The sequence below is a fragment of the Nerophis ophidion genome, linkage group LG08 (genome assembly GCF_033978795.1).
Source record: "Nerophis ophidion isolate RoL-2023_Sa linkage group LG08, RoL_Noph_v1.0, whole genome shotgun sequence".
Classification (NCBI taxonomy): Eukaryota; Metazoa; Chordata; class Actinopteri; order Syngnathiformes; family Syngnathidae; genus Nerophis; species Nerophis ophidion.
This window is the reverse complement of record NC_084618.1, coordinates 15,668,350-15,696,150: the sequence shown is the minus strand read 5'-3', so window position 1 is coordinate 15,696,150 and position 27,801 is coordinate 15,668,350. Positions and strand designations below refer to the sequence as shown.

Here is a 27,801-nt window from a genome sequence, read left to right as displayed (position 1 = left end):
TAAAACCTCTTCTCACTCCGGCGCTTACCAAAGGCATGCGGTAAATTTAGGCCTGCGCTTAAAAATTTGAGTGTGATGTAAGGATACCATCATGAAAAGCACATTAAATTAAAAAAAAGGTTATTATGGTCTTACCTTTACTTATAAAAGAAGTCCATGCTCTGCTCCTTCTGATCAAAAGCATCAATAAGTTGTTTATAGAAGTCTTCCTTATCTTTCTTCAGTTTTAAAAGTCTCTCTGTCTCAATGAAGATCTTCTTTTATTACCTCCTGCTTCGATTGAAAGTCCAGTTTAGAAAACTGTTTTATTTTAGATATGTAATCCATCCATCCATCCATTCATCTTCTACCGCTTATTCCCTTTCGGGGGCGCGGGGGGCGCTGGCGCCTATCTCAGCTACAATCGGGCGGAAGGCGGGGTACACCCTGGACAAGTCGCCACCTCATCGCAGGGCCAACACAGATAGACAGACAACATTCACACTCACATTCACACACTAGGGCCAATTTAGTGTTGCCAATCAACCTATCCCCAGGTGCATGTCTTTGGAGGTGGGAGGAAGCCGGAGTACCCGGAGGGAACCCACGCATTCACGGGGAGAACATGCAAACTCCACACAGAAAGATCCCGAGCCTGGATTTGAACCCAGGACTGCAGGACCTTCGTATTGTGAGGCAGACGCACTAACCCCTTTGCCACCGTGAAGCCCTGTTTGTATATATTGTATATAAGCGCTCCGATATAAGCTGTCCATTGTGTATCGGCTGGGGACATCTCTGCGCTGCTGATCCGCCTCCACTTGGGATGGTGTCCTGCTGGCTCCACTGTGAACGGGACTCTCGCTGCTGTGTTGGATCCGCTTTGGACTGGACTCTCGCGACTGTGTTGGATCCATTATGGATTGAACTTTCACAGTATCATGTTAGACCCGCTCGACATCCATTGCTTTCCACCTCTCCAAGGTTCTCATAGTCATCATTGTCACTGATGTCCCACTGGGTGTGAGTTTTCCTTGCCCTTATGTGGGCCTACCGAGGATGTCGTAGTGGTTTGTGCAGCCCTTTGAGACACTAGTGATTTAGGGCTATATAAGTAAACATTGATTGATTGATTGATATAATTAGTGCAAAGGTCTATATGTACACAGGGATATTTCACATGCCTGTACTGTGTATAAAATAGAACTACGTTCATGTTGTTTATAATGTGTATTTATAATAAGTTGTGCAAATGACATTTTATAATTTTCGGAAGTTTATTTTGTACTTGAAATTGTTTATAGGGTTAGGCGCAATAAGTGTTTAACTCCAGCCTAAACCCTTTCGGTCTGTAACATTTTTTTTTTTTTTCAATCTATGAATGTACAACTGTTTGTTTGCTTTGTTGACCATTGACCTCAGAACAACAATAAACAATATTGGTCAAATGACCCCCACATAGTCACCTTTACACTCATTTAAAGGCCTACTGAAATGAGATTTTCTTATTTAAACGGGGATAGCAGGTCCATTCTATATATCATACTTGATCATTTCGCGATATTACCATATTTTTGCTGAAAGGATTTAGAAGAGAACATCCACAATAAAGTTCGCAACTGGACAAAAGCCCTGCCTCTACCGGAAGTCGCAGACGATGATGTCACATGTTGATGGCTCCTCGCATATTCAAATTGATTTTAAAAACCTACTGAAAGCCACTACTAGCCACCACGCAGTCTGATAGTTTATATATCAATGATGAAATATTAACATTGCAACACATGCCGATACGGCCTTTTTAGTTTACTAAATTCCATCTATCCATCCATTTTCTACCGCTTATTCCCTTTCGGGGTCGCGGGGGGGCGCTGGCGCCTATCTCAGCTACAATCGGGCGGAAGGCGGGGTACACCCTGGACAAGTCGCCACCTGCAATTTACATTTTCCCGGGATTTTCGTCCTGAAAACATTGTGTAATGATGACGTGTATTAGAGATGCGCGGTTTGCGGTCGGGCGGTTGACATGATGAAAAAATACATTTTAATTAGATTCGGGCGGGTGGCGGTGGAACCATCCGGAGACATTTGGTATACATGGTAGGGATGTCCCGATCCGATATTGATATTGGAAATCGGTCCGATATTAGCCAAAAAAGTGAATATCGGATTTTATCGGACTGAATCTAAAAACTCCGATATAAGCGCTCCGATATAAGCTGTCCATTTTCCGCTGCAGCACTTCTATAATAGGTGACTGGTTTGATCACACTCCAACACAGTAGGTGGCGGCAATGCCCCTTAATTAATGTTGGTGGCGGCCGCGGAAGAAGAGCGTCTCTGATCCAGCATGCACAGCCCACGTGATCACAACAACGACAACGCGTGTGCTCAGCAAAGTGTAGTGATGTCGGCTGTGTGGAAGTATTTTAACTCACAGCATGCCGAAATGCTTATCTTCTTAAAAAAAAATCTCCACATTATGCTCGGACTGCAGAAAGTGGAGGAGGAGGATTTGGAGTAGTAAGGGTAGTCAGCACTGACTATTATTTGTTTTATGCTCTTGTTATTAGAGTGATATGTTTATTGTGTTTACACTATTCTTCAGTGAAGACTAAGAGTAATTACTACATTGTTTTGAGCATAGTCAGTCAGTGAAACTGGAGCTGTGAACTCTTAATTTGGAGCAGTTGGACAGTGGACAATATTGTGTTGTTTTTGTGGTTTTTGTCCCTGCCCACAGTTGTTTCCAACATATGCTGACAGTAAAAAAATAACTGAAGTGAACTTGAATTGTTTGCACTTTAAAACGTTTTTTTTTAATTTTTTTTATTGGATTTATTTAGGTTATTTTTCTGGGTCTTCTAATTTATTTTTAATTTATTCTTTTCAATTATATAATTATGTTGGTATTAGTGGTTATTTTGCACTTTAAATATAACATTTTGTTTTTATTGGATTTGTTGAGGTAATACTCTTATGTTGAAGGTTAAAATTTATGTAACCAATTGGTTAATAATAAATGGGTCAGTTTTTCCTATACCTACTCTTGCTGACTATTGTTTTCTGTTTTAACACTACAACATCAGTAACAGTAACATCACTTTATCAAGCCTTTTCTAACATTCTACAAAACAAAATAAGGAATAAATATATGTATGATTCGTGCCTATATCGTATCGTATCGTATTGATATCGGTATCGGCAAATATTCAAGGCTACAATATCTGTATCGTATCGGAAGTGAAAAAGTTGTATCGGGACATCCCTAATACATGGTTCTGGGATCGGTATCCTTTGCCATTCAAAGAGCCATTTAAGACCCGTGTCATAAAGTGAAGAAGTCAATAGGAGACGCTACTATTCTCTTGAATGACTGCCGGCAGTCACCCAGATATTAAATATTAGCGCGTGCTATGAAGCCATTGGCTTTGTCGCCTTTTACGTTATACACTATCTGCTTGTCAGTCCAGCATCATGTTGGGTGTGGCTTCCGCGGCAACACGCACACGACTGCAAGGCATACTGGGTGACATAGAGTACACTAATGGTTGTGATATAAACCATTTGAACACTTTTAGTAATATGCGCCACACCAATTAAGAACGACAAACACATTTCGGGAGAACATCCTCACAGTAACACAACAAATACCCATAATCCTTTGTATTCATGACAATTCCTGACTATTTTAGTCACCCCATACCCCGCCACAGTATTTTGGAGAACTGTGTTGCTGAATCTTTTGCAATTTGTTCAATTAATATTGAAGAAGTCACAGTAGCAAGATGGAGTTGGGAAGCTTTAGCCTTTAGCCACACAAACACACGGTGATTCCTTGTTTAAAATTCCTGGAGGTGAAACTTTACTATGTATAGATTCCTAGAGTAGCCTTAAGCTTGACGCTCCTCTACTATCACATTCACTCCGCTTGCTGCGGCAACAACAAAACAAAACTCCAGACGTTCTTCTTGGTTTGTATGGTTTACTTGTGATCTTAATAATTCAAAACATAAAACAGTCACGATGTGGGAACAAATGGATGACAAAATAAAGAGAGTTTGTTGCAGTACTAGTTAGAAAAAGTATGAGTGAGGTCAAAAAACTTTGTGGCTCGATTCCACCGCACCTGACAGCAATTACCCATAACACTTTGCAACCAATAACCCCCCCTTACCACACAGATCCTTCCGCCATATATGCACTTACAACAGTTACGTCATCAAATCATTTTGACAAATGTAATAATTACAACTAAAGTGAGCTTTATATAATGACTCTAAGCATTCAATATATACATTTTCTTATCATGCAAATAAAGTAAATTGTCCCCTTTTGGCTGAATAAACATAAAGCATCTTCCATAAAATGTAAATTAACTTAAACAGCATTTAGGCTCCTACACTATGGATCAGAGCGCGGTCAAGAGAACATGAAACACGACGGAATGTCAACCAGCGGGTTTCGGTGAGAAAATTGTGGTTAAAAATTCGCTTCTTACCGGAGAAAAGCTGAGCTTGGGACGTCCATAGCTGCCGTCGACTCCCCTGAGACACTGCACGTCAAGACACCTGTGGACGTACACCTCCGACTATCAGGTACTATTTAACTCACTAAAACACTAGCAACACAATAGAGAGAAAAGGGATTTCCCAGAATTATCCTACTAAATGTATCTAAAAACATCGGAATCCGTCCCAATGCAATCACGTTTTCTTTTAATTTTGCTTTTTTTTTTTTTTTTTCTAGTCCGTCACTATCAATATCCTCAAACACAAATCTTTCATCCTCGCTCAAATTAATGGGGAAATTGTCGTTTTCTCGGTCCGAATAGCACAGGGGTGCCCATTACATCGATCGCGAGCTACCAGTCGACCGCGGGGGGTGTGTCAGTCGATCTCCAGCCAGGCTTTTAAAAAAAAATAGACCTAAAAATTAGTGATCATCAATCTTCACCAAGACTTCACTTAAATGACATTCACGGCACCCGAGGGTCTTGTGAGATGACGCTGGCTGCTGCAAGATCATTATTATGAAAATATGACCGAGAGGAAGGCGAGAAACACTTTTTATTTCAACAGACTCTCGCGCCGTACCTTCCGTCAAAACTCTAAAGGCCGACTGCACATTTCCTATCTTCACAATAAAAGCCCTGCTTCATGCTGCCTGCGCTAACTAAATACAGAGTCTCGGAAAACTGGCGTGCACAAGCGATCCCTCAGAAAGCTGGCGTGCACATCACTTGTGCACGCCAGCTTTCCGAGACTCTTATTTTGTTAGCGCAGGCAGCATGAAGCAGGGCTTTTATTGTGAAGATAGGAAATGTGCAGTCGGCCTTTAGAGTTTTGACGGAAGGGACGGCGCGAAAGTCTGTTGAAATAAAAAGTGTTTCTCGCCTTCCTCTCTGTCATTTTTTCATAATAATGAACTGGCAGCAGCCAGCGTCATCTCACAAGACCCTCGGGTGCCGTGAATGTCAATCAAGCAAGCTACGGAATTTGCCGCCAATGTTTTTCTTGTAAAGTGTATGGAAGCTGGATGAATTAGATGCCAAAAACCAACCACTTTCATGTGGTATTGTACAGAAAGGACAACTTTTTTTCTCCTCCATTTGAAAATGTGGGCGTTATCATCATTACTGTCTGATTCCAATCAATGCAAGTCATCAGAATCAGGTAATACACCAACTTATATTCTTGTCTTCGTGAAAGAAAGACATCTATATGTGTTACACATGCTTGTATTATCATTAAACACATTTAACTTGTTTACAAAAATGTCTCTTTCATAAATAAATAAATATAAATGATATATATAAATGAGGTAGATCCCCTCGAGTTGGTCAATTGAAAAGTAGCTCGCCTGCAGAAAAAGTGTGGGCACCCCTGGAATAGCACTTTTTGTTGGAGGCTCCCGTTAAAATCAATGTGAATATGTGAGGAGCCATCAACATGTGACGTCATCGTCTGCTACTTCCGGTAGAGGCAGGGCTTTTCTCTTAGCACCGAAAGTTGCAAACTTTATCGTGGATGTTCTCTACTAAATCCTTTCAGCAAAAATATGGCAATATCGTGAAATGATCAAGTATGACACATAGAATGGACCTGCTATCCCCGTTTAAATAAGAACATCTCATTTCAGTAGGCCTTTAATGGGAGCCTCCAACCAAAACAGCTATTCGGACCGAGAAAACGACAATTTCCCCATTAATTGGAGCGAGGATGAAAGATTCGTGTTTGAGGATATTGATAGTGACGGACTCGGAAAAAAAAAACGCGATTGCATTGGGACGGATTCATATGTTTTTAGAGACATTTACTAGGATAATTCAGGGAAATCCCTTATCTTTCTATTGTGTTGCTAGTGTTTTAGTGAGTTTAACAGTACCTGATAGTCGGAGGTGTACGTCCACAGGTGTGTTGACGCCAATGTCTCAGGGAAGTCGACGGCCGCTTTATGGGCGGCACAAGCTCAGCTGATATCCGGTAAGAAGCGACTTTTTAACCACAATTTTCTCACCGAAACCTGCTGGTTGACATTCGGTTGGGATCCATGTCCGCTCTGAGCCATAGTAAAGTTTCACCTCCGTGAATTTTAAACAAGGAATCACCGTGTGTTTGAGTGGCTAAAGGCTAAAGCTTCCCAACTCCGTCTTTCTACTTTGACTTCTCCAATATTAATTGAACAAATTGCAAAAGATTCAGCAACACAGATGTCCAAAATACTGTGTAATTATGCCGTTAAAGCAGACGACTTTTAGCTGTGTGTGTGCGCAGCGCTCATATTCCTAAAAACCCGTGACGTCAAGCGTACACGTCATCATTACACAACGTTTTCAAGAAAAAACCCAGGGAAATTTAAAATTGCAATTTAGTAGACTAAAAAGGCCGTATTGGCATGTGTTGCAATGTTAATATTTCATCATTGATCTATAAACTATCAGACTACGTGGTGGGTAGTAGTGGCTTTCAGTAGGCCTTTAATCCATTACAGTAATGCTGGCTGAGGCTTAGCCAATCAGTGGCCACGATATGTATGTATGTATGTATGTATACACACGATGAGGTAGCGACTTGTCCAGGGTGTACACTGCCTTCCGCCCAATTGTAGCTGAGATAGGCACCAGCGACCCCAAAGGGAATAAGCGGTACAAAATGGATGGATGGACATATACACACGTGTGTGTGTATACACAATTTATACATGTGTATATATGAATATATATGTATGTGTGTGTGTGTGTGTGTGTGTGTGTGTGTGTGTGTGTGTGTGTGTGTGTGTGTATATATATATATATCCATCCATCCATCCATTTTCTACCGCTTATTCCCTTTCGGGGTCGCGGGGGGCGCTGGCGCCTATCTCATATATATATATATATATATATATATATATATATATATATATATATGTATATATATATATATATATATTATATGTATATATATATGTGTATATATATATGTGTATATGTGTATATATATATATATATATATATATATATATGTATATATGTATATATATATATATGTATGTATGTATGTATGTTGATTGATTGATTGAAGCTTTTATTAGTAGATTGTACAGTACATATTCCGTACAATTGACCACTAAATGGTAACACCCGTATAAGTTTTTCAACTTGTTTAAGTCGGAATCCACGTAAATCAATTCATGGTGTGTGTGTCTATATATATATATATATATATATATATATATATATATATATATATATATATATATATATATATATATATATATATATATATATATATATATATATATATATATATATATATATATATATATATATATATATATATATATATATATATCCTTGAATAGCCGCCGGGCCGCTAATTAATTTAAAACCTCTTCTCACTCCTGCGCTTATTCAAGGCATGCGGTAAAAGTAAGCAGGTGCTAATAATTCTTACCAATGTCATGCAGTAAAGAATTAAGTGCGATTTAAAAAAAAAAAAAAAAAAAATTCTGCGGCCCGGTGGTTGGGGACCACTGCTCTACAACGTGTCATCGTGCCCACCTTTACACCATGCTATCTGCGTGCCGGCTGGACGCATGCATTTTGCTGCTTCTCCTACGAGATTGCAATGCATACTTGCTCAACAGCCATACCTTTTACACTGATGGTTGTGATATAAACAACTTTAACACTCTTACTAATATGCACCACACTCTGTGAACCCACACCAAACACATTTCTGGAAAACATCAGCTCTGTAACACATTATAAACGCAACATAAGAATTACCCAGAATGCCATGCATCCATGACTCTTGGCTATATTATACACGCGCCCCCAACCCCTCCCACCTCAACCGACGCACAGAGAGGAGGGCGGAGGGGGGTTGGTGCTATCGGGGTGTATAATATAGCCAAGAGTCATAGATGCATGGCATTCTAGGTAAGTGTTATGTTGCATTTATAATGTGTTACAGAGCCGATGTTCTCCCGAAATGTGTTTGTCATTCTTGGTTGTTGTGTGTTCACAGAGTGTGGCGCAAACTAATAAGAGTGTTAAAGTTGTTTTATATCACAACCATTAGTGTGATCTGTATGGCTGTGGAACAGGACCCCTGGTTTACACAGAGTAGAAGTAAAAAAAACTCCTCCGCCATTTTGAAAAAGACGACAGGGGAAGCGTCACTCGTGACGTCACGAATTTGACCCGGCGGTAAAAGTAAGCATGCGCTAATAAATTTGGGGAGCGAGTTTGACCCGGCAGTAATTCAAGGCAGGCGCATATTACATGCCCGGCGGCAATTCAAGGAAATACGGTAAGCAAAACTTGCTTTGAATATAGATTGCCGTTTTTTATTCATCGGGTTCTTTAAAAAGTAGGAGGAAAAGTTGGAAGAAATCATGAATCAAATTTTTTGCGATGAAATCGGAGATTTTATTTTTAGGCCATATCGCCCCGGCCTACACACAGACCGCGGTCAGACCAATGTGGTTTGTAAATGATACACGCCGCGCTCACCCTTTAGAGCACCGCTGTAACTTCCTGGCACTAAACCTGCAGAAAATACTTCTTCTCAGGTTTCTCTGTGTTTACATTTTACACTATTTTCTTACACACTTTTCCTTATTTTTGCACCTTGTTTTTAAGAGGTTATTGTTCAGTGCTCAATGTAATTTTACCATTTTGATTGTTATTTATTAAAAAAAAATTATCATTAATATAATATTAAGACCATAATTAGTAATTAAGCACATATTTTTTTATATTGTGTATTATTATATTGTGTATATTATACATAATATTATACATTATATATTATAATTAATATATATATTGATATATTTTAATTATGTCATTGTTTGTAAAAAATGTTCATTACTTTGACATTGTATACATTGAGTGTTTTCCATGCTTGTGTTGACATTTCCTTTCTGCCTTGGTAGCTGAGGGGATTATAATCAGACAAAGGTTACATTTAAATAAAAGTGTTTACAATTATTATTATTTTTTTTCAATAGGTCATTTAAAAGATATGAATAATTATCGACGCCGACTGCTATAAAACACTTGTATGGTCATACAGTTTTCAGTTTTATCGCCCAGCCCGAGAAGAAAATACTGCGGAAAATGTCGCCGGAATTCTATAGCCCAATCTGGTTTTACCTGGCGGTACGGTACACGCGGGCGGCTTGTCCCGACCCGCACCGTTGACTCATGCAAGCTCAGCTGCTTTATTGCGTTGCAAGTCCAACCTGATTTAAAGCAGTTGACTTAAAGCCTTTAAGATAAGATACTTAGCCTGTTTCTACCTGCGGGGGGAGGGGGGTTGTGTTATGCGTCAACAAGGAAGTAACACAAAACTAATGGCCTGATAAAAGCTGTTATTGGTCTGACTAATTGTGTGGCTGGCACCCGCCTGCATCGACCTTGCCTGTTAACACGCCGCAGGTGGGTGTGACTTAAATGGCCGTAGGGCTGAGTCACTCACGTGCCAAACCGAAAGTCTGTTTGGAACAGCGTAAAATGGGACGCTTCAGGCTAGTTGCTACAAAACTCGCTAATCGCCAATGAACTGATTCAGCTTTCGAAACAGTTTTTGTAATTGGAAGTAATGGGAATAGTCCGTTCCCGGGTCAAACTGTCGCCATTAAGACAATTATTTGTTGTTGGCTAACCCAATCGGTGCTGTCTAGAGCTCGGCAGAGTAACCGTGTAATACTCTTCCATATCAGCCGGTAGCTAATTGCTTTTTAGATGTTGGAAACAGCGGGAGGCAGTGTGAAGGTAAAAACGTGCCTGATGCTTAAACCAAAAATAAACAAAAGGTGAGTGCCCCTAAGAAAAGTCAATTGAAGCTTAGGGAAGGCTATGCAGAACGAAACTAAAACTGAACTGGCTACAAAGTAAACAAAAACAGAATGCTGGACGACAGCAAAGACTTACTGTGGAGCAAAGATGGCGTCCACAATGTACATCCGAACATGACGTGACAATCGACAATGTCCCCATAAAGAAGGATAAAAACAACTGAAATATCGGCAGAGTAACCTTGTAATATTCTTCGATATCAGCCGGTAGCTAATTGCTTTGTAGATGTCGGAAACAGCGGGAGGCAGTGTGAAGGTAAAAATGTGTCTAATGCTTAAGCCAAAACATAAACAAAAGATGAGTGCCCCTAAGAAAAGGCAATTGAAGCTTAGCCAAGGCTATGCAGAACGAAACTAAAACTGAACTGGCTACAAAGTAAACAAAAACAGAATCCTGGACGACAGCAAAGACTTACTGGGGAGCAAAGACGGCGTCCACAATGTACATCCGAACATGACATGACAATCGACAATGTTCCCATAAAGGAGGATAAAAACAACTGAAATATCGGCAGAGTAACCTTGTAATATTCTTCCATATCAGCCGGTAGCTAATTGCTTTGTAGATGTCGGAAACAGCGGGAGGCAGTGTGCAGGTAAAAAGGTGCCTGATGCTTAAGCCAAAACATAAACAAAAGATGAGTGCCCCTAAGAAAAGGCAATTGAAGCTTAGGGAAGGCTACGCAGAACAAAAGTACAACTGAACTGGCTACAAAGTAAAGAAAAACAGAATACTGGACGACAGCAAAGACTTACTGTGGAGCAAAGACGGCGTCCACAATGTACATCCGAACATGACATGGGGATCAACAATTTCCCCACAAAGAAGGATAAAAACAACTGAAATATCGGCAGAGTAACCTTGTAAATACTCTTCTATATCAGCCGGTAGCTAATTGCTTTGTAGATGTCGGAAACAGCGGGAGGCAGTGTGCAGGTAAAAATGTGTCTAATGCTTAAACCAAAAAATAAACAAAAGGTGAGTGCCCCAAGAAAAGGCAATTGAAGCTTAGGGAAGGCTACGCAGAACAAAAGTAGAACTCAACTGGCTACAAAGTAAAGAAAAACAGAATACTGGACGACAGCAAAGACTTACTGGGGAGCAAAAACGGCGTCCACAATGTACTTCCGAACATGACATGGCGATCAACAATTTCCCCACAAAGAAGGATAAAAACAACTGAAATATCGGCAGAGTAACCTTGTAAATACTCTTCTATATCATCCGGTAGCTAATTGCTTTGTAGATGTCGGAAACTGCGGGAGGCAGTGTGCAGGTAAAAAGGTATCTAATGCTTAAACCAAAAATAAACAAAAGATGAGTGCCCTTAACAAAAAGCAATTGAAGCTTAGGGAAGGCTTTGCAGAACGAAACTAAAACTGAACTGACTACAAAGTAAAGAAAAACAGAATGCTGGACGACAGCAAAGACTTACTGTGGAGCAAAGACGGCGTCCACAATGTACATCCCAACATGACATGGCGATCAACAATGTCCTCACAAAGAAAGATAAGAACAACTGAAATATTGAGTGCTAAAACAAAGTAATCAACACAATATAAAGTCTGTGCATGTAGCATCCCCATACAGGAAGTAACTAATCCTTGTTTGCCAATCAATACAATACAATATAAAGTCTGTGCATCTAGCATCTCCATACAGGAAGTAACTAATCCTTGTTTGCTAATCAACACAATATAAAGTCTGTGCATGTAGCATCTCCATACAGGAAGTAACTAATCCTTGTTTGCCAATCAACACAATACAGTATAAAGTCTGTGCATGTAGCATGTAGCATCTCCATACAGGAAGTAACTAATTCTTGTTTGCCAATCAACACAATACAGTATAAAGTTTGTGCATGTAGCATCTCCATACAGGAAGTAACTTATCCTTATTTGCCAAACAACAAAACATAAAGTCTGTGCATGTCGCATCTCCATACAGGAAGTAACTAATCCTTATTTGCCAATCAACACAATACAGTATAAAGTCTGTGCATGTAGCATGTAGCATCTCCATACAGGAAGTAACTAATCCTTATTTGCTAATCAACACAATATAAAGTCTGTGCATGTAGCATCTCCATACAGGAAGTAACTAATCCTTGTTTGCTAATCAACACAATATAAAGTCTGTGCATGTAGCATCTCCATACAGGAAGTAACTAATCCTTGTTTGCTAATCAACACAATATAAAGTCTGTGCATGTAGCATCTCCATACAGGAAGTAACTAATCCTTGTTTGCCAATCAACACAATACAGTATAAATTCTGTGCATGTAGCATATAGCATCTCCATACAGGAAGTAACTAATCCTTGTTTGCCAATCAACACAATACAGTATAAATTCTGTGCATGTAGCATATAGCATCTCCATACAGGAAGTAACTAATCCTTGTTTGCCAATCAACACAATACAGTATAAATTCTGTGCATGTAGCATATAGCATCTCCATACAGGAAGTAACTAATCCTTATTTGCTAATCAACACAACATAAAGTCTGGGCCTGTAGCATGTAGCATCTCCATACAGGAAGTAACTAATCCTTATTTGCCAATCAACACAATACAGTATAAAGTCTGTGCATGTAGCATGTAGCATCTCCATACAGGAAGTAACTAATCCTTGTTTGCCAATCAACACAATACAGTATAAATTCTGTGCATGTAGCATATAGCATCTCCATACAGGAAGTAACTAATCCTTGTTTGCCAATCAACACAATACAGTATAAAGTCTTTGCATGTAGCATGTAGCGTAACTTATCCTTGTTTGCCAATCAACACAATATAAAGTCTGTGCATGTAGCATCTCCATACAGGAAGTAACTAATCCTTATTTGCCAATCAACACAATACAGTATAAAGTCTGTGCATGTAGCATGTAGCATCTCCATACAGGAAGTAACTAATCCTTGTTTGCTAATCAACACAATATAAAGTCTGTGCATGTAGCATGTAGCATCTCCATACAGGAAGTAACTAATCCTTATTTGCCAATCCACACAATACAGTATAAAGTCTGTGCATGTAGCATGTAGCGTAACTTATCCTTATTTGCCAATCAACACAATATAAAGTCTGTGCATGTAGCATCTCCATACAGGAAGAAACTAATACTTGTTTGCTAATCAACACAATATAAAGTCTGTGCATGTAGCATGTAGCATCTCCATACAGGAAGTAACTAATCCTTGTTTGCCAATCAACACAATACAATATAAAGTCTGTGCATGTAGCATGTAGCATCTCCATACAGGAAGTAACTAATCCTTATTTGCCAATCAACACAATACAGTATAAAGTATGTGCATGTAGCATGTAGCATCTCCATACAGGAAGTAACTAATCCTTATTTGCCAATCAACACAATACAGTATAAATTCTGTGCATGTAGCATCTCCATACAGGAAGTAACTAATCCTTGTTTGCCAATCAACACAATATAAAGTCTGTGCATGTAGCATGTAGCATCTCCATACAGGAAGTAACTAATCCTTGTTTGCCAATCAACACAATACAGTATAAATTCTGTGCATGTAGCATGTAGCATGTAGCATCTCCGTACACTTTCTTACCACGATAAAAAAAATACAAATGATCCAAGGCCTTTTCATTATTGATATTGATTACGTATGTGTGGTGATATTTATTGATATCGTTTCATCGGCCAGACTACTTTTGCACCAAATGCAACTCGTTTGTGACAAAGTTGCCTGGTTAGCCGTGCTAATGCTAAACGAGGTGTAACAAAAAGGAACGACGGCGTCCTCGCACGACACGACACGTTTCGTCTCAACAGTTGAACGCCACGTGTTGTCACATGTCCGGAACGTCCCCTTTGTGTGCGCACACACGGCGTCACCTGACACCGGCGGCGTCCCCGAACGCGGCACAATGGCGTGGAATGAATGGCTGAATGAATGAATGAAGGATGTTCCGTTAAAGTGCAGCAGCCCATGCCATCGATTAGCACGCTAGCGCCTGAAAGAAGCCCAGCACACAGATTGACCCAGTTAACCCAAATCCTCACTGACCTCAATTTCCCAGAACACCCCCCAGACCCTCCCTCCCTCAACACACATTAACTAGTAGCGACGTCCTGGCCCCCCTCCATTTGTTGGCCCCTGCTCTTGGGGCCAACAGGGCACATACATAACCAGCATGTCCCTCACACAATTAGGGGGGGAACAAGTTAAAAGTTTAGTGTTAGTTTGACCTTTTTATATCACAGGTGTAAAACTCGAGGCCCCGGGGGGCCCAGTTCTGCCCCGCTACATCATTTTATGTGGCCCCCGAAGGAAAAAATGTTTACATAAAATATATATATGAAATTTTTTTTTTACTAAATACAGTTAAAGTGCCAATGATTGTCACACACACATGAAATTATTCTCTGCATTTGACCCGTCACCCCTGGGAGGTGAGGGGAGCAGTGAGCAGCAGCAGTGGTCGCGCCCGGGAATCATTTTTTGGTGATTTAACCCCCAATTCCAACCCAAGGGAGCAGTGGACAGCAGGACTGACAGCGCCCAGAAATAATTTTTTGGTGATTTAACCCCCAATTCCAACCCATTGGAGCAGTGGGCAGCAGGAGTGACAGCGCCCGGGAATCATTTTTTTGTGATTTAACCCCCCAATTCCAACCCTTGATGCTGAGTGCCAACCCAAGGGAGCAGTGAGCAGCAGCGGTGGTTGTGCCCAAGAATAATTTTTGGGTGATTTAACCCCCAATTCCAACCCAAGGGAGCAGTGTGCAGCAGCAGCGGCCAAGCCCGAGAATCATTTTTTGGTGATTTAACCCCCAATTCCAACCCCTGATGCTGAGTGTTAACCCAAGGGAGCAGTGGGCAGCAGCAGTGGTCGCGCCCGGGAATCATTTTTGGGTGATTTAACCCACAATTCCAACCCAAGGAGCAGTGGCCGAGCCCGAGAATAATTTTTGGGTGATTTAACCCCCAATTCTAACCCTTGATGCTGAGTGTTAACCCAAGGGAGCAGTGGGCAGCAACAGTGGTCGCGCCCAGGAATCATTTTTTTGGTGATTTAACCCACAATTCCAACCCAAGGGAGAAGTGGGCAGCAGCAGTGACAGCGCCCAGGAATCACTTTTTGGTGATTTAACCCACAATTCCAACCTAAGGGAGCACTGGGAAGCAGCAGTGACAGCGCCCGGGAATCATTTTTTGGTGATTCAACCCCCCAATTCCAACCCTTGATGCTGAGTGCCAACCCAAGGGAGCAGTGAGCAGCAGCAGTGGTTGCGCCCGGGAATCATTTTTTGCTGATTTAACCCCCAATTCCAACTTTGATGCTGAGTGTTAACCCAAGGGAGCAGTGGGCAGCAGCGGTGGTCGCGCCCAGGAATCGTTTTTTGGTGATTTAACCCACAATTCCAACCCAAGGGAGTAGTGGGCAGCAGCAGTGACAGCGCCCGGGAATAAGTTTTTGGTGATTTAACCCCCAATTCCAACCCTTGAAGCTGAGTGCCAACCTAAGGGAGCAGTGAGCAGCAGCGGTGGTCGCGCCCGAGAATAATTTTTTGCTGATTTAACCCCCAATTCCAACCCAGGGGAGCAGTGGGCAGCAGCAGTGACAGCACCCGGGAATCATTTTTTGCTGATTTAACCCCCCAATTCCCACCTTTGATGCTAACATATTGTGTCATTTATCTCCCTATTATTTTGTCTACATTATGAGGGACAAACTGTAAAAAATGATTACTAATCAACTCGTTCATTTACTGTTAATATCTGCTTATTTTGTCTTTCAACATGTTCTATCTACGCTTCTGTTAAAATGTTACAATCACTTATTCTTCCCTTTTTTGATACGTTACATTAGTTTTGGATGATACCACACATTTAGGTATCGATCCGATCGATACCAAGTAGTTACAGGATCAATCATTGGTCATAATTTGAGTTATCATGTGTCCATGGACGTATTTACTGACTTTATGAATATAATATGAATTTAAAATATGCATAACATTGTAGTATCGACTAGATACGCTGCTGTACTTGGTATCATTACAGTGTCGATCCACCCGTGGCGTTTGTTTACATTGTGACGCCGGTGAGCTATTGTATCCTACGGTGTGTAGTGAAGCATGTTTAGCTATTCCTCCTCTTCCAGTGATGGTGATACTTGTGAGAAACATACTTTATTTGTCGCCATGGTGGCCAGGATTAGAGATTTTGAAGTTGCAAAAACACTGGATGGATGTTAGCCGCTAGCTAGCTAGCTAGCTAGCCATGTCTTAAAGCAGCTCTCCCTGAGGGTCTTTCAGTGTTATAACTTCACCTTTATCTTCACCTTTTACACCAAAATGCGTCCATTCTCCCTTTTTCTGTCCACACACTTGTGTCTGCTTGTAAGTACTCTGTGCGTGTGCACTGCCGAACATGCTCCTCTGCTCTTAAAACCAGCAATGTCATGATGTGAGGACGACGGAGGGGCAGGAAAGTGGACTAGTCCTTTTTTAGGGGCGGTATAGTACCGAATATGATTCATTAGTATGGTGGTACTATACTAGTACCGGTATACTGTACAACACTATTCTAAATCAAACAAAACTGATGCTAACCATCCTTTTTTCCTCTCCTGTGTCCCCCCCGCCTCCAAAAAAAAGAATCGATAAGAGAACCGACTCGTTAAGGAGAATCTAAAGCAGAACCGGAAAAATCCTCTCAGTCCCCGTCCCTTGCTAGAGGCGGGCTGCATTGCCAAGTGCTGTGTCGACAGCACCCGCAGAGGACCGATGCTAATTACCCTAGCGTGACCATCGATTGCTCGTTTACGCCTCCTTCCCTCGTTCGCCTCCCCGGGGGACAGATTAGCCTCCCCCGCAGTGTCATCACCAGAACACGGAAGCACAGGTTCGCACCTAGACGGGCACCGGTGTGGCAAATAATCAAGTAATGACAGCCACGCGGTGCACCCAAGCCGTGTTATGCAAGAGAGGAAGTGCTTGACGGAATGCTGAGCTCAGCGCTTTGGCTCGCCGCCAAGACAACCCTCCTGACGCGGCGCTCAGCTGAGAGCGTTTCCACTTTTTTCTTTCTTTTTTTTTTACCACTCACTCCACCCCGGCAGCGGCCTCCCCTGCACTCGTTACGTCAGCGGTTCAGCTGCAGGCCAGGCACGACTGGGGGGACCGAGCGCCGCCTCGAAAGTGTGAAGTGGAGTGAATTATATATACAAACCCCGTTTCCATATGAGTTGGGAAATTGTGTTCGATGTAAATATAAACGGAATACAATGATTTGCGAATACATTTCAACCTATATTCAGTTGAATATGCTACAAAGACAACAGGGCTTCCCTGCTTAGGCTGCTGCCCCCGCGACCCGACTTTAAATAAGCGGAAGAAGATCGATGGATGGACAAAGACAACATAATTGATGTTCAAACTGATAAACATTTTTTTGTTGTTGCAAATAATCATTAACTTTAGAATTTGATGCCAGCAACACGTGACGAAGAAGTTGGGAAAGGTGGCAAAAAATACTGATAAAGTTGAGGGATGCTCATCAAACACTTATTTATATGTGTAGGCTGGCTCAGGGTGGAGGACGGAGTAAAACAACTTGCACTGAGCCTAGTCTATAAAATCCGCTACACCTCCTTGATACCGAAGTACATGTCAAATTACTTCCTTAACGTGAATGACCGCCATAACCACAACACCAGGGGGAGCTCCACAAACCACGTTAAACCCAGATTTCGATCTAACAAAGGTCTTAACTCATTCTCTTTCTATGCCACATCAATGTGGAATGCACTCCTAACAGGTATAAAAGTAAGTGCATCTCTATATTCCTTCAAAACCGCTCTAAAACAACACCTCCAGGCAACTTCAACACTTTACTAATACCCTCCTCCATTCATATCCCATCTCCCCGGATTATAAACAACTCAAATGTACTTCTAATGTATATACTTGTTCTTATGCTATCTGAACTCACTATGTTCTCTGCTGGCTGTACATATCCTACTAAATAAGACCTACACTGTTGATGCAATTGTTGATGACTGAAGTACTGATATCAACCAAAGCTCCTCATCCCACCCCCCGGATTGTAAATAATGTAAATAATTCAATGTACATACTATGATGATTAACTTGTGTGATGACTGTATTATGTTGATAGTATATATTTGTACCATGAATTGATTAACGTGGACCCCGACTTAAACAAGTTGAAAAACTTATTGGGGTGTTACCATTTAGTGGTCAATTGTACGGAATATGTACTGTACTGTGCAATCTACTAATAAAAGTATCAATCAATCAGTCAATCAATTGGGAACAGGTGGGTGCCATGATTGGGTATAAAAGCAGCTTCCCAAAAAAATGCTCAGTCTTTCACAAGAAAGGATGGGGCGAGGTACACCTCTTTGTCCACAACTGCGTGAGCAAATAGTCAAACAGTCTAAGAACAACGTTTCTCAAAGTGCAATTGCAAGAAATTGAGAGATTTCAACATGTACGCTCCATAATATCATCAAAAGGTTCAGAGAATCTGGAGAAATCACTCCACGTGGCCGGAAACCAACATTGAATGACCGTGACCTTCCATTCCTTCAGACGGCACTGTATCAAAAACCAACATCAATCTCTAAAGGATATCACCACATGGGCTCAGGAACACTTCAGAAAATCACTGTCAGTAAATACAGTTGGTCGCTACATCTGCAAGTGCAAGTTAAAGCTCTACTATGTAAAGCGAAAGCCATTTATCAACAACATCCAAAAATGCCAACGGCTTCTCTGTTCCCGAGATCATCTAAGATGGACTGATGCAAAGTAGAAAAGTGTTCTTTGGTCTGACGAGTCCACATTTCAAATTGTTTTGGAAATATTCAACATTGTGTCATCCGGACCAAAGGGGAAGCGAACAATCCAAGATCTGTTATCGACGCAAAGTGTAAAAGCCAGCATCTGTGATGGTATGGGGGTGCATCAGTGCCCAAGGTATGGGTAACTTACACACCTGTGAAGGCACCATTAATACTGACAGGTACATACAGGTTTTGGAACAACATATGCTGCCATCTAAGCGCCGTCTTTTTCACGGACGCCCCTGCTTATTTCGGCAAGACAATGCCAAGCCACATTCCGCATATAATTACAACAGAGTGGCTTTGTAAAAAAAAAAAAGTGCGGGTACTTTCCTGGCCCGCCTGCAGTCCAGACCTGTCTCCCATGGAAAATGTGTGGTGCATTATGAAGCGTACCCCGGACTGTTGAACGACTGAAGCTCTACATAAAACAAGAATGGGAAAGAATTCCACTTTCAAAGCTTCAACAATTAGTTTCCTCAGTTCCCAAACGTTTATTGAGTGTTGTTAAAAGAAAAAGTGATGAAACACAGTGGTGAACATGCCCTTTCCCAACTACTTTGGCATGTGATGCAGCCATGAAATTCTAAGTTAATTAATATTTGCAAAAAAAAATAAGTTTATGAGTTTGAACATCAAATATCTTGTCTTTGTAGCATATTCAACTGAATATGGGTTGAAAAGGATTGGCAAATCATTGTATTTTGTTTATATTTACATCCAACACAATTTCCCAACTCATGGAAACAGGGTTTGTATATTTATATAGCGCTTTTCTGTACTGACTCAAAGCGCTTTTTACAAAGTGAAACCCAATATCTGAGTTCCATTTAAAGCAGTGTGGGTGGCACTGGAGCAGGTGGGTAAAGTCTCTTGCCCAAGGACACAACGGCAGTGACTAGGATGGCGGAGGCGGGGTTTGAACCTGCAAGCCCGCAAGTTGCTGGCACTGCCGCTCAACCAACCGAGCTATGTGAAGTGAATTATATTTATATAGCACTTTTCTCTAGTGACTCGAAGCGCCTTTTACATAGGGAAACCCAATATCTGCGTTGTATTTAAAGCAGTGTGGGTGGCACTGGGAGCAGGTGGGTAAAGTGTCTTGCCCAAGGACACAACGGCAGTGACTAGGATGGTGAAGGCGGGGTTTGAACCTGCAATCCCGCAAGTTGCTGGCACTGCCGCTCAACCAACCAACCAAGCTATGTGACGTGAAGTGAATTATATTTATATAGCGCTTTTCTCTAGTGACTCAAAGCGCCTTTTACACAGAGAAACCCAATATCTGCGTTCTATTTAAAGCAGTGTGGGTGGCACTGGGAGCAGGTGGGTAAAGTGTCTTGCCCAAGGACACAACGGCAGTGACTAGGATGGCGGAGGCGGGGTTTGAACCTGCAATCCCGCAAGTTGCTGGCACTGCCGCTCAACCAACCAAGCTATGTGACGTGAAGTGAATTATATTTATATAGCGCTTTTCTCTAGTGACTCGAAGCGCCTTTTACACAGAGAAACCCAATATCTGCGTTCTATTTAAAGCAGTGTGGGTGGCACTGGGAGCAGGTGGGTAAAGTGTCTTGCCCAAGGACACAACGTCAGTGACTAGTATGGCGGAAGCGGGGATCGAACCAGGAACCCTCAAGTTGCCGGCGCGGCCACTCTGCCTGGGGCGGCATAGCTCGGCAGGCAGCGGGGAGGATGAAGCGGACTAGATCCAGTATTTAAACACTACTAGGGACGGTCAAAATGAACAGGGTTCTTCCGGCTGTGGCTGTAGGCAACCTCCCGATGGCAGTAGTTGCATCTACCAGCCCGTGCATGTTAAAGTAGCAATGATTGTCACACACACACACACACACACACACACTCACTAGGTGTGGTGAAATTATTCCCTGCATTTGACCCATCGCCCTTGATCACCCCCTGCGAGGTGAGGGGAGCAGTGAGCGCCAAGCAGGGAGGTAACGGCTCCCATTTTTATAGTCTTTGGTATGACTCTGCCGGGGTTTGAACTCCCAACCGGCCCATGTCGGGGCGGACACTCGGAGTGTGTATCTTAGTCAACCTCACTTTGCGTTTGGCTGGGAAGTGGGCCCGCTTGCAGGGAGCAGCTGGTGTAAATCGCCATGACTGAGCGCCGCTCCCTCCCCCTGTTGCAGGTTTCCACCTGAGCGGCACGGTGCGCGAGCCGGCCACGGAGGCGCAGTGCAGCGTGAGCATCAGCTTCGACCGCTGCAAGATCACGGCGGTGACGTGCGGCTGCGGCGACAAGGACATCTTCTACTGCGCCCACGTGGTGGCGCTCTCGCTCTACCGGCTGCGCAGCCCCGAGCTGGTCAAGCTGCGTCTGCCCATCTCCGAGACGCTCTTCCAGATGAACCGGGACCAGCTGCAGAAGTTGGTGCAGTACTTGATCACCGTGCACCACACCGAGGTGCTGCCCACCGCCCAGAAGCTGGCCGACGACATCCTGTCCCAGAACTCCCAGATCAACCAAGTCCACGGTCAGGAGAACTTTAATTACGCTTATTTTCTATTTGCACCACTCCCGTGTTTTTATTCCAATGAATGTGTTCTTACCAAAGTCAACAGTGGTTTAACAGGCACTTTTGAACAAAGTTGACTAGAAGGTAGGAAAAGTTGGTAAGTAATAGGGAAAAGAAGGTAAAATGGGTTAATAGAAGGTGAATAAAAGGTAAAAGAAGTTAAATAAAAGGTAAATATAAGGAAAAAAAGATTAATTGTAAGGTAAAAAAAGAAGGCAATGAAGGTAAATGAAAGGTAAAAGAAAAAAATGAGGGTAAAATCATGCAAATAGAAGGTAAATATAAGGAAAAGAAGATAAAAAAAGAAGTTTTAAGGTATGAAAGAAGGTAACAAAGGCAAATAGATTAGATTAGATTAGATAGTACTTTATTTATTCCGTCAGGAAAATTAAAATAGAAGGTAAAAGAACAAATTGAGGGTAAAATCATGCAAATAGAAGGTAAATATAAGGAAAAGAAGATAAAGATAGTAATTGTAAGGTAAAAAAGAAAGTAATGAAGGCAAATAGAAGGTAAATAAAAGGTAAAAGAAAAAAATGAGGGTAAAATTATGCAAATGGGAGGTAAATACTAGGAAAAGAAGATAAGAAAGTAGTTGTAAGGTATAAAAGAAGGTAACAAAGGTAAAAGAACAAATTGAGGGTAAAATCATGCAAATAGAAGGTAAATATAAGGAAATGAAGATAAAAAAGTAATTGTAAGGTAAAAAAAGAAGGTAACGAAGGCAAATTGAAGAATAAAAGGTAAAAGAACAAATTGAGGGTAAAACCATGCAAATAGAAGGTAAATATAAGGAAAAGAAGATTTAAAAAAAAGTAATTGTAAGGTAAAAAAAATAAGGTAATGAAGGCAATAAAAGGTAAAAGAACAAATTGATGGTAAAATCATGCAAATAGAAGGTAAATATAAGGAAAAGAAGATAAAAAAAGAAGTTGTAAGCTATAAAAGAAGGTAACTAAGGCAAATAGATTAGATTAGATCAGATAGTACTTTATTTATTCCGTCAGGAAAATTCAAATAGAAGGTAAAAGAACAAATTGGGGGTAAAATCATGCAAATAGAAGGTAAATATAAGGAAAAGAAGATTAAAAAAAAAAGTAATTGTAAGGTAAAAAAAGAAGGTAATGAAGGCAAATAGAAGGTAAATAAAAGGTAAAAGAAAAAATTGAGGGTAAAATCATGCAAACAGAAGGTAATATAAGGAAAATAAAATAAAAAAGTAGTTGTAAGGCATAAAAGAAGGTAACGAAGGTAAAAGAACAAATTGAGGGTAAAGTTATGCAAATAGAAGGTAAATATAAGGAAATGAAGATAAAAAAGTAATTGTAAGGTAAAAAAGAAGGTAATGAAGGAAAATAGAAGGTAAATAAAAGGTAAAAGAAAAAAATGAGGGTAAAATCATGCAAATAGAAGGTAAATACTAGGAAAAGAAGATAAAAAAGTAGTTGTAAGGTATAAAAGAAGGTAACGAAGGTAAAAGAACAAATTGAGGGTAAAATCATGCAAATAGAAGGTAAATATGAGGAAATGAAGATAAAAAGGTAATTGTAAGGTAAAAAAAGAAGGTAACGAAGGCAAATTGAAGAATAAAAGGTAAAAGAACGAATTGAGGGTAAAATCATGCAAATAGAAGGTAAATATAAGGAAAAGAAGATTTAAAAAAAAAGTAATTGTAAGGTAAAAAAAAGAAGGTAATGAAGGCAAATAGAAGGTAAATAAAAGGTAAAAGAACAAATTGAGGGTAAAATCATGCAAATAGAAGGTAAATACTAGGAAAAGAAGATAAAAAAGTAGTTGTAAGTTATAAAAGAAGGTAACAAAGGTAAAAGAACAAATTGAGGGTAAAATCATGCAAATAGAAGGTAAATATAAGGAAATGAAGATAAAAAATCAATTGTAAGGTAAAAAAAAGAAGGTAACGAAGGCAAATTGAAGAATAAAAGGTAAAATAACGAATTGAGGGTAAAATCATGCAAATAGAAGGTAAATATAAGGAAAAGAAGATTAAAAAAAAGTAATTGTAAGGTAAAAAAAATAAGGTAATGAAGGCAAATAAAAGGTAAAAGAACAAATTGAGGGTAAACTCATGCAAATAGAAGGTAAATATAAGGAAAAGAAGATTTTAAAAAAAAGTAATTGTAAGGTAAAAAAAGAAGGTGATGAAGGCAAATAGAAGGTAAATAAAGGGTAAAAGAATAAATTGAGGGTAAAATCATGGTAATAGAAGGTAAATATAAGGAAAAGAAGATAAAAGAAAGTAATTGTAAGGTAAAGCAGGTAATGAAGGCAAATAGAAGGTAAATAAAAGGTAAAATAAGTTAAGAGATGGTAAATATAAGGGAAAAAAGATTAAAAAAAGTAATTGTAAGGTAAAAAAAGAAGGTAACAAAGGTAAATAAAAGGTAAAAGAACAAATTTGGGGTAAAATCATCCAAATAGAAGGTAAATATAAGGAAAAATGATTTTAAAAAAGTAATTGTAAGGATAGAAAAAGAAGATAGTGTAGGCAAATAGAAGGTAAATAAAAGTTCAAAGAACAAATTGAGGGTAAAATCATGCAAATATAAGGAAATGAAAATGAAAAAAAAGTAATTGTAAGGTAAAAAAAGAAGGAAACAAAGGCAAATAGAAGGTAAATAAAAGGTAAAAGAAGTTAAAGAGAAGGTTAATATAAGGAAAAGAAGATTAAAAAAAGTAATTGTAAGGTAAAAAAAGAAGGTAATGAAGGCAAATAGAAGGTAAATAAAGGGTAAAAGAATAAATTGAGGGTAAAATCATGGTAATACAAGGTAAATATAAGGAAAAGAAGATAAAAGAAAGTAATTGTAAGGTAAAGAAGGTAATGAAGGCAAATAGAAGGTAAATAAAAGGTAAAAGAAGTTGAAGAGATGGTAAATATAAGGGAAAGAAGATTAAAAAAAGTAATTGTAAGGTAAAAAAAGAAGGTAACAAAGGCAAATAGAAGGTAAATAAAAGGTAAAAAAACAAATTGAGGGTAAAATCATGCAAATAGAAGGGAAATATAAGGAAAAGAAGATACAAAAGTAATTGTAAGGTAATGAAGGTAAATAGAAGGTAAAAGAACAAATTGAGGGTAAAATCATGCAAATAGAAGGTAAATTTAGGGAGAATAAGATAAAGTATTTGTATGGTAAAAGAAGAAGCTAACGAAGGTAAATAAAAGGTAAAAGAACAAATTTTGGGTAAAATCATCCAAATAGAAGGTAAATATAAGGAAAAATGATTAAAAAAAAAAGTAATTGTAAGGAGAGAAAAAAGAAGATAATGTAGGCAAATAGAAGGTAAATAAAAGTTCAAAGAACAAATTGAGGGTAAAATCATGCAAATAGAAAGTAAATATAAGGAAATGAAGATGAAAAAAAAAGTAATTGTAAGGTAAAAAAAGAAGGAAACAAAGGCAAATAGAAGGTAAATAAAAGGTAAAAAAAAGTTAAAGAGAAGGTTAATATAAGGAAAAGAAGATTAAAAAAAGTAATTGTAAAGTAAAAAAAAGAAGGAAACAAAGGCAAATAAAAGGTAAAATAACCAATTGAGGGTAAAATCATGCAAATAGAAGGCAAATGAAGTTATGACAGGTAAATAAAATGTAAATTAAGTGTAAAAGAGACTTAGACAAACTTTATTGATCCACAAGGGAAATTAAATTGTTCCACACAGTAGCTGACTTACTAAGGATGGAAAGGATAATGCGGATATAAAGTAGACTAAAAATGTAGCAATGTAAAATATAACATATATGTCATATTTACATATTATTTATTTAGTGATATATTTTGATATAATATATACAATATATACCAATGACTATGTACAATATTACAGTATATGTAACAGCTGCAGCCGAAAATAGATCCAGCAGAAAATAGACATTATAGAGGGTCAATAAAAGGTCAAATAAAATGTCAGATGTTAATTGAAATGTAAATATAAGGTAAAGGAAGGTAAATAATATAATAGGTAAAATAAGGTGACTAAAAGGTAAAAGGCGCAAAATAAAAGGTAAATGACGTTAAATATAAGGTAAATTAAAGGGTGAATAAAAGGTCAAATGAGGTGAATAAAAGATCAAAGAGAAAGTAAATAAAAGGTAAAATGAGGGTAAAAGAAGGGAACTTGGAGATAAGAAAAGTTACACACAAGGTAAAAAAAGATAAGTGGGTGGTAAACGGTAGAAGAAGGAGTATATAAGGTAATGTGTGGTGAAAGAAGGAATATAGAAGGTAAATAAATTAAATTGATGGTAAAAGAGGTAAAGGTAAAATAAAGTGAATTGAGGGTAAAATAACATAAATGATGACTAGAAGGTAAAATAAGTTAAATAGAAGGTAAATAAAAGGAAATTAGATGGTAAAATAAGTAAAAAAGGGTAAATAAAAGGTAAAAGAAGGAATATGGTCGGTAAATACAAGGTTTAAATAATAAAATAACATTAATCTCGTTATATGAACCCTAATCTCGTTACATGCAAATATGATAACAATAAAGTCCATTCTATTCTATTCTATTCCAAAAGGGTAAACAAAAGGTAAAGTAAGGTAGATAAAAGGTAAAAGACGACTAGAAAGTAAATAAAAGGTAAATTGTGGGTAAAAGTAGGATAATAGTAGATAAAAGAAGTTAGAAGGTAAAAAAGCTACATAGGTGGTAAATAAAAGTTAAATAGGAGAGAATGGAAGTTAAATAGAAGGTAAAAAAAGATAAGTGGGTGGTATGGGTAAAGGTGAAATAAAGTGGGTTGAGGGTAAAAGGACATAAATGATGAATAGAAGGTAAAATAAGTTAAATAGAAGGTAAAAAAAAGGAAAGGAGACGGTGAAATAAGTAAAAAGGGTGATACAAGTTAAATTAAGGTAAAAGAAGGAATATGGAAGCTAAATAGAGGGTTAAAAAGGTAAAAAAAAGGTAAAGTAAGGTAGCTAAACGGTAAAAGACAAAAAGAAAGTCAATAAAAGGTCAATTGAGGGTAAAGGTAGGGAAATAGGAAAGAATGGAAGTTAAATAGAAGGTAAAAAAAGATAAGTGGGTGGTATAGGTAAAGGTGAAATAAAGTGGATTGAGGGTAAAAGAACATAAATGATGAATAGAAGGTAAAATAAGTTAAATAGAAGGTAAAAAAAAGGAAAGGAGACGGTGAAATAAGTAAAAATGGTGAATAAAAGGTAAATTAAGGTAAAAGAAGGAAAATGGAAGCTAAATAGAAGGTTAAAAAGGTAAAAAAAAAAAGGTAAAATAAGGTAGATAAACGGTAAAAGACAAAAATAAAGTAAATAAAAGGTAAATTGAGGGTAAAAGTAGGGAAATAGGAAAGAATGGAAGTTAAATAGAAAGTAAAAAAAGATAAGTGGGTGGTATAGGTAAAGGTGAAATAAAGTGGATTGAGGGTAAAAGAACATAAATGATGAATAGAAGGTAAAATAAGTTAAATAGAAGGTAAATAAAAAGAAAGGAGACGGTGAAATAAGTAAAAAGGGTGAATAAAAGGTATATTAAGGTAAAAGAAGGAATATGGAAGCTAAATAGAAGGTTAAAAAGGTAAAAAAAAAAAAGGTAAAGTAAGGTAGATAAACAGTAAAAGACAAAAAGAAAGTAAATAAAAGGTAAATTGAGGGTAAAAGTAGGGAAATAGGAGAGAATGGAAGTTAAATAGAAAGTAAAAAAGACAAGCGGGTGGTATAAGATAGAAGAAGGAATATGTAAGGTAAATGTGTGGTGAAAGAAGGAATATAGAAGGTAAATAAGTTAAATTGATGGTAAAAGAAGTAAAGGTCAAATAAAAGTGAATCGAGGGTAAAAGAACATAAATGATGAATAGAAGGTAAAATAGGGTAAATAGAAGGTAAATAAAAGGAAAGGAGACAGTAAAATAAGTAAAAAGGGTAAATAAAAGGTAAATTAAGGTAAAAGAAGGAACATGGAAGCTAAATAGAAGGTTAAAAAGGTAAATAAAAAGTAAATTGAAGGTAAAATAAGAAATATAGAATGTTAAAAAGGTAAATAGAATGTAAAAGAAGAAATATAGAATATTAAAAATGTAAATAGAAGGTAAAATAAGTTA

General features: G+C 38.8%; 2 protein-coding genes and 1 long non-coding RNA gene across 3 annotated transcripts in view; 2 read left to right on the top strand and 1 right to left on the bottom strand.

Annotated features, from left to right (window-relative positions):
* The window catches only part of LOC133557403 (uncharacterized), a 133,028-nt gene that overhangs the window by 30,548 nt on the left and 74,679 nt on the right, over positions 1 to 27,801 (bottom strand). The gene's annotated exons all lie outside the window — the stretch shown is intronic.
* The window catches only part of zswim6 (zinc finger, SWIM-type containing 6), a 74,553-nt gene that overhangs the window by 15,772 nt on the left and 30,980 nt on the right, over positions 1 to 27,801 (top strand). Inside the window, exon 2 of the mRNA XM_061907825.1 lies at positions 21,339 to 21,683. Within this exon, the coding sequence (XP_061763809.1) occupies positions 21,339 to 21,683 (345 nt within the window). The remainder of the gene's footprint in view (positions 1 to 21,338; positions 21,684 to 27,801) is intronic.
* Positions 21,690 to 26,699, top strand: LOC133557405 (uncharacterized). The gene is made up of 2 exons (XR_009807762.1): positions 21,690 to 24,701; positions 24,910 to 26,699. It is a non-coding gene; the product is annotated as an uncharacterized LOC133557405 (long non-coding RNA).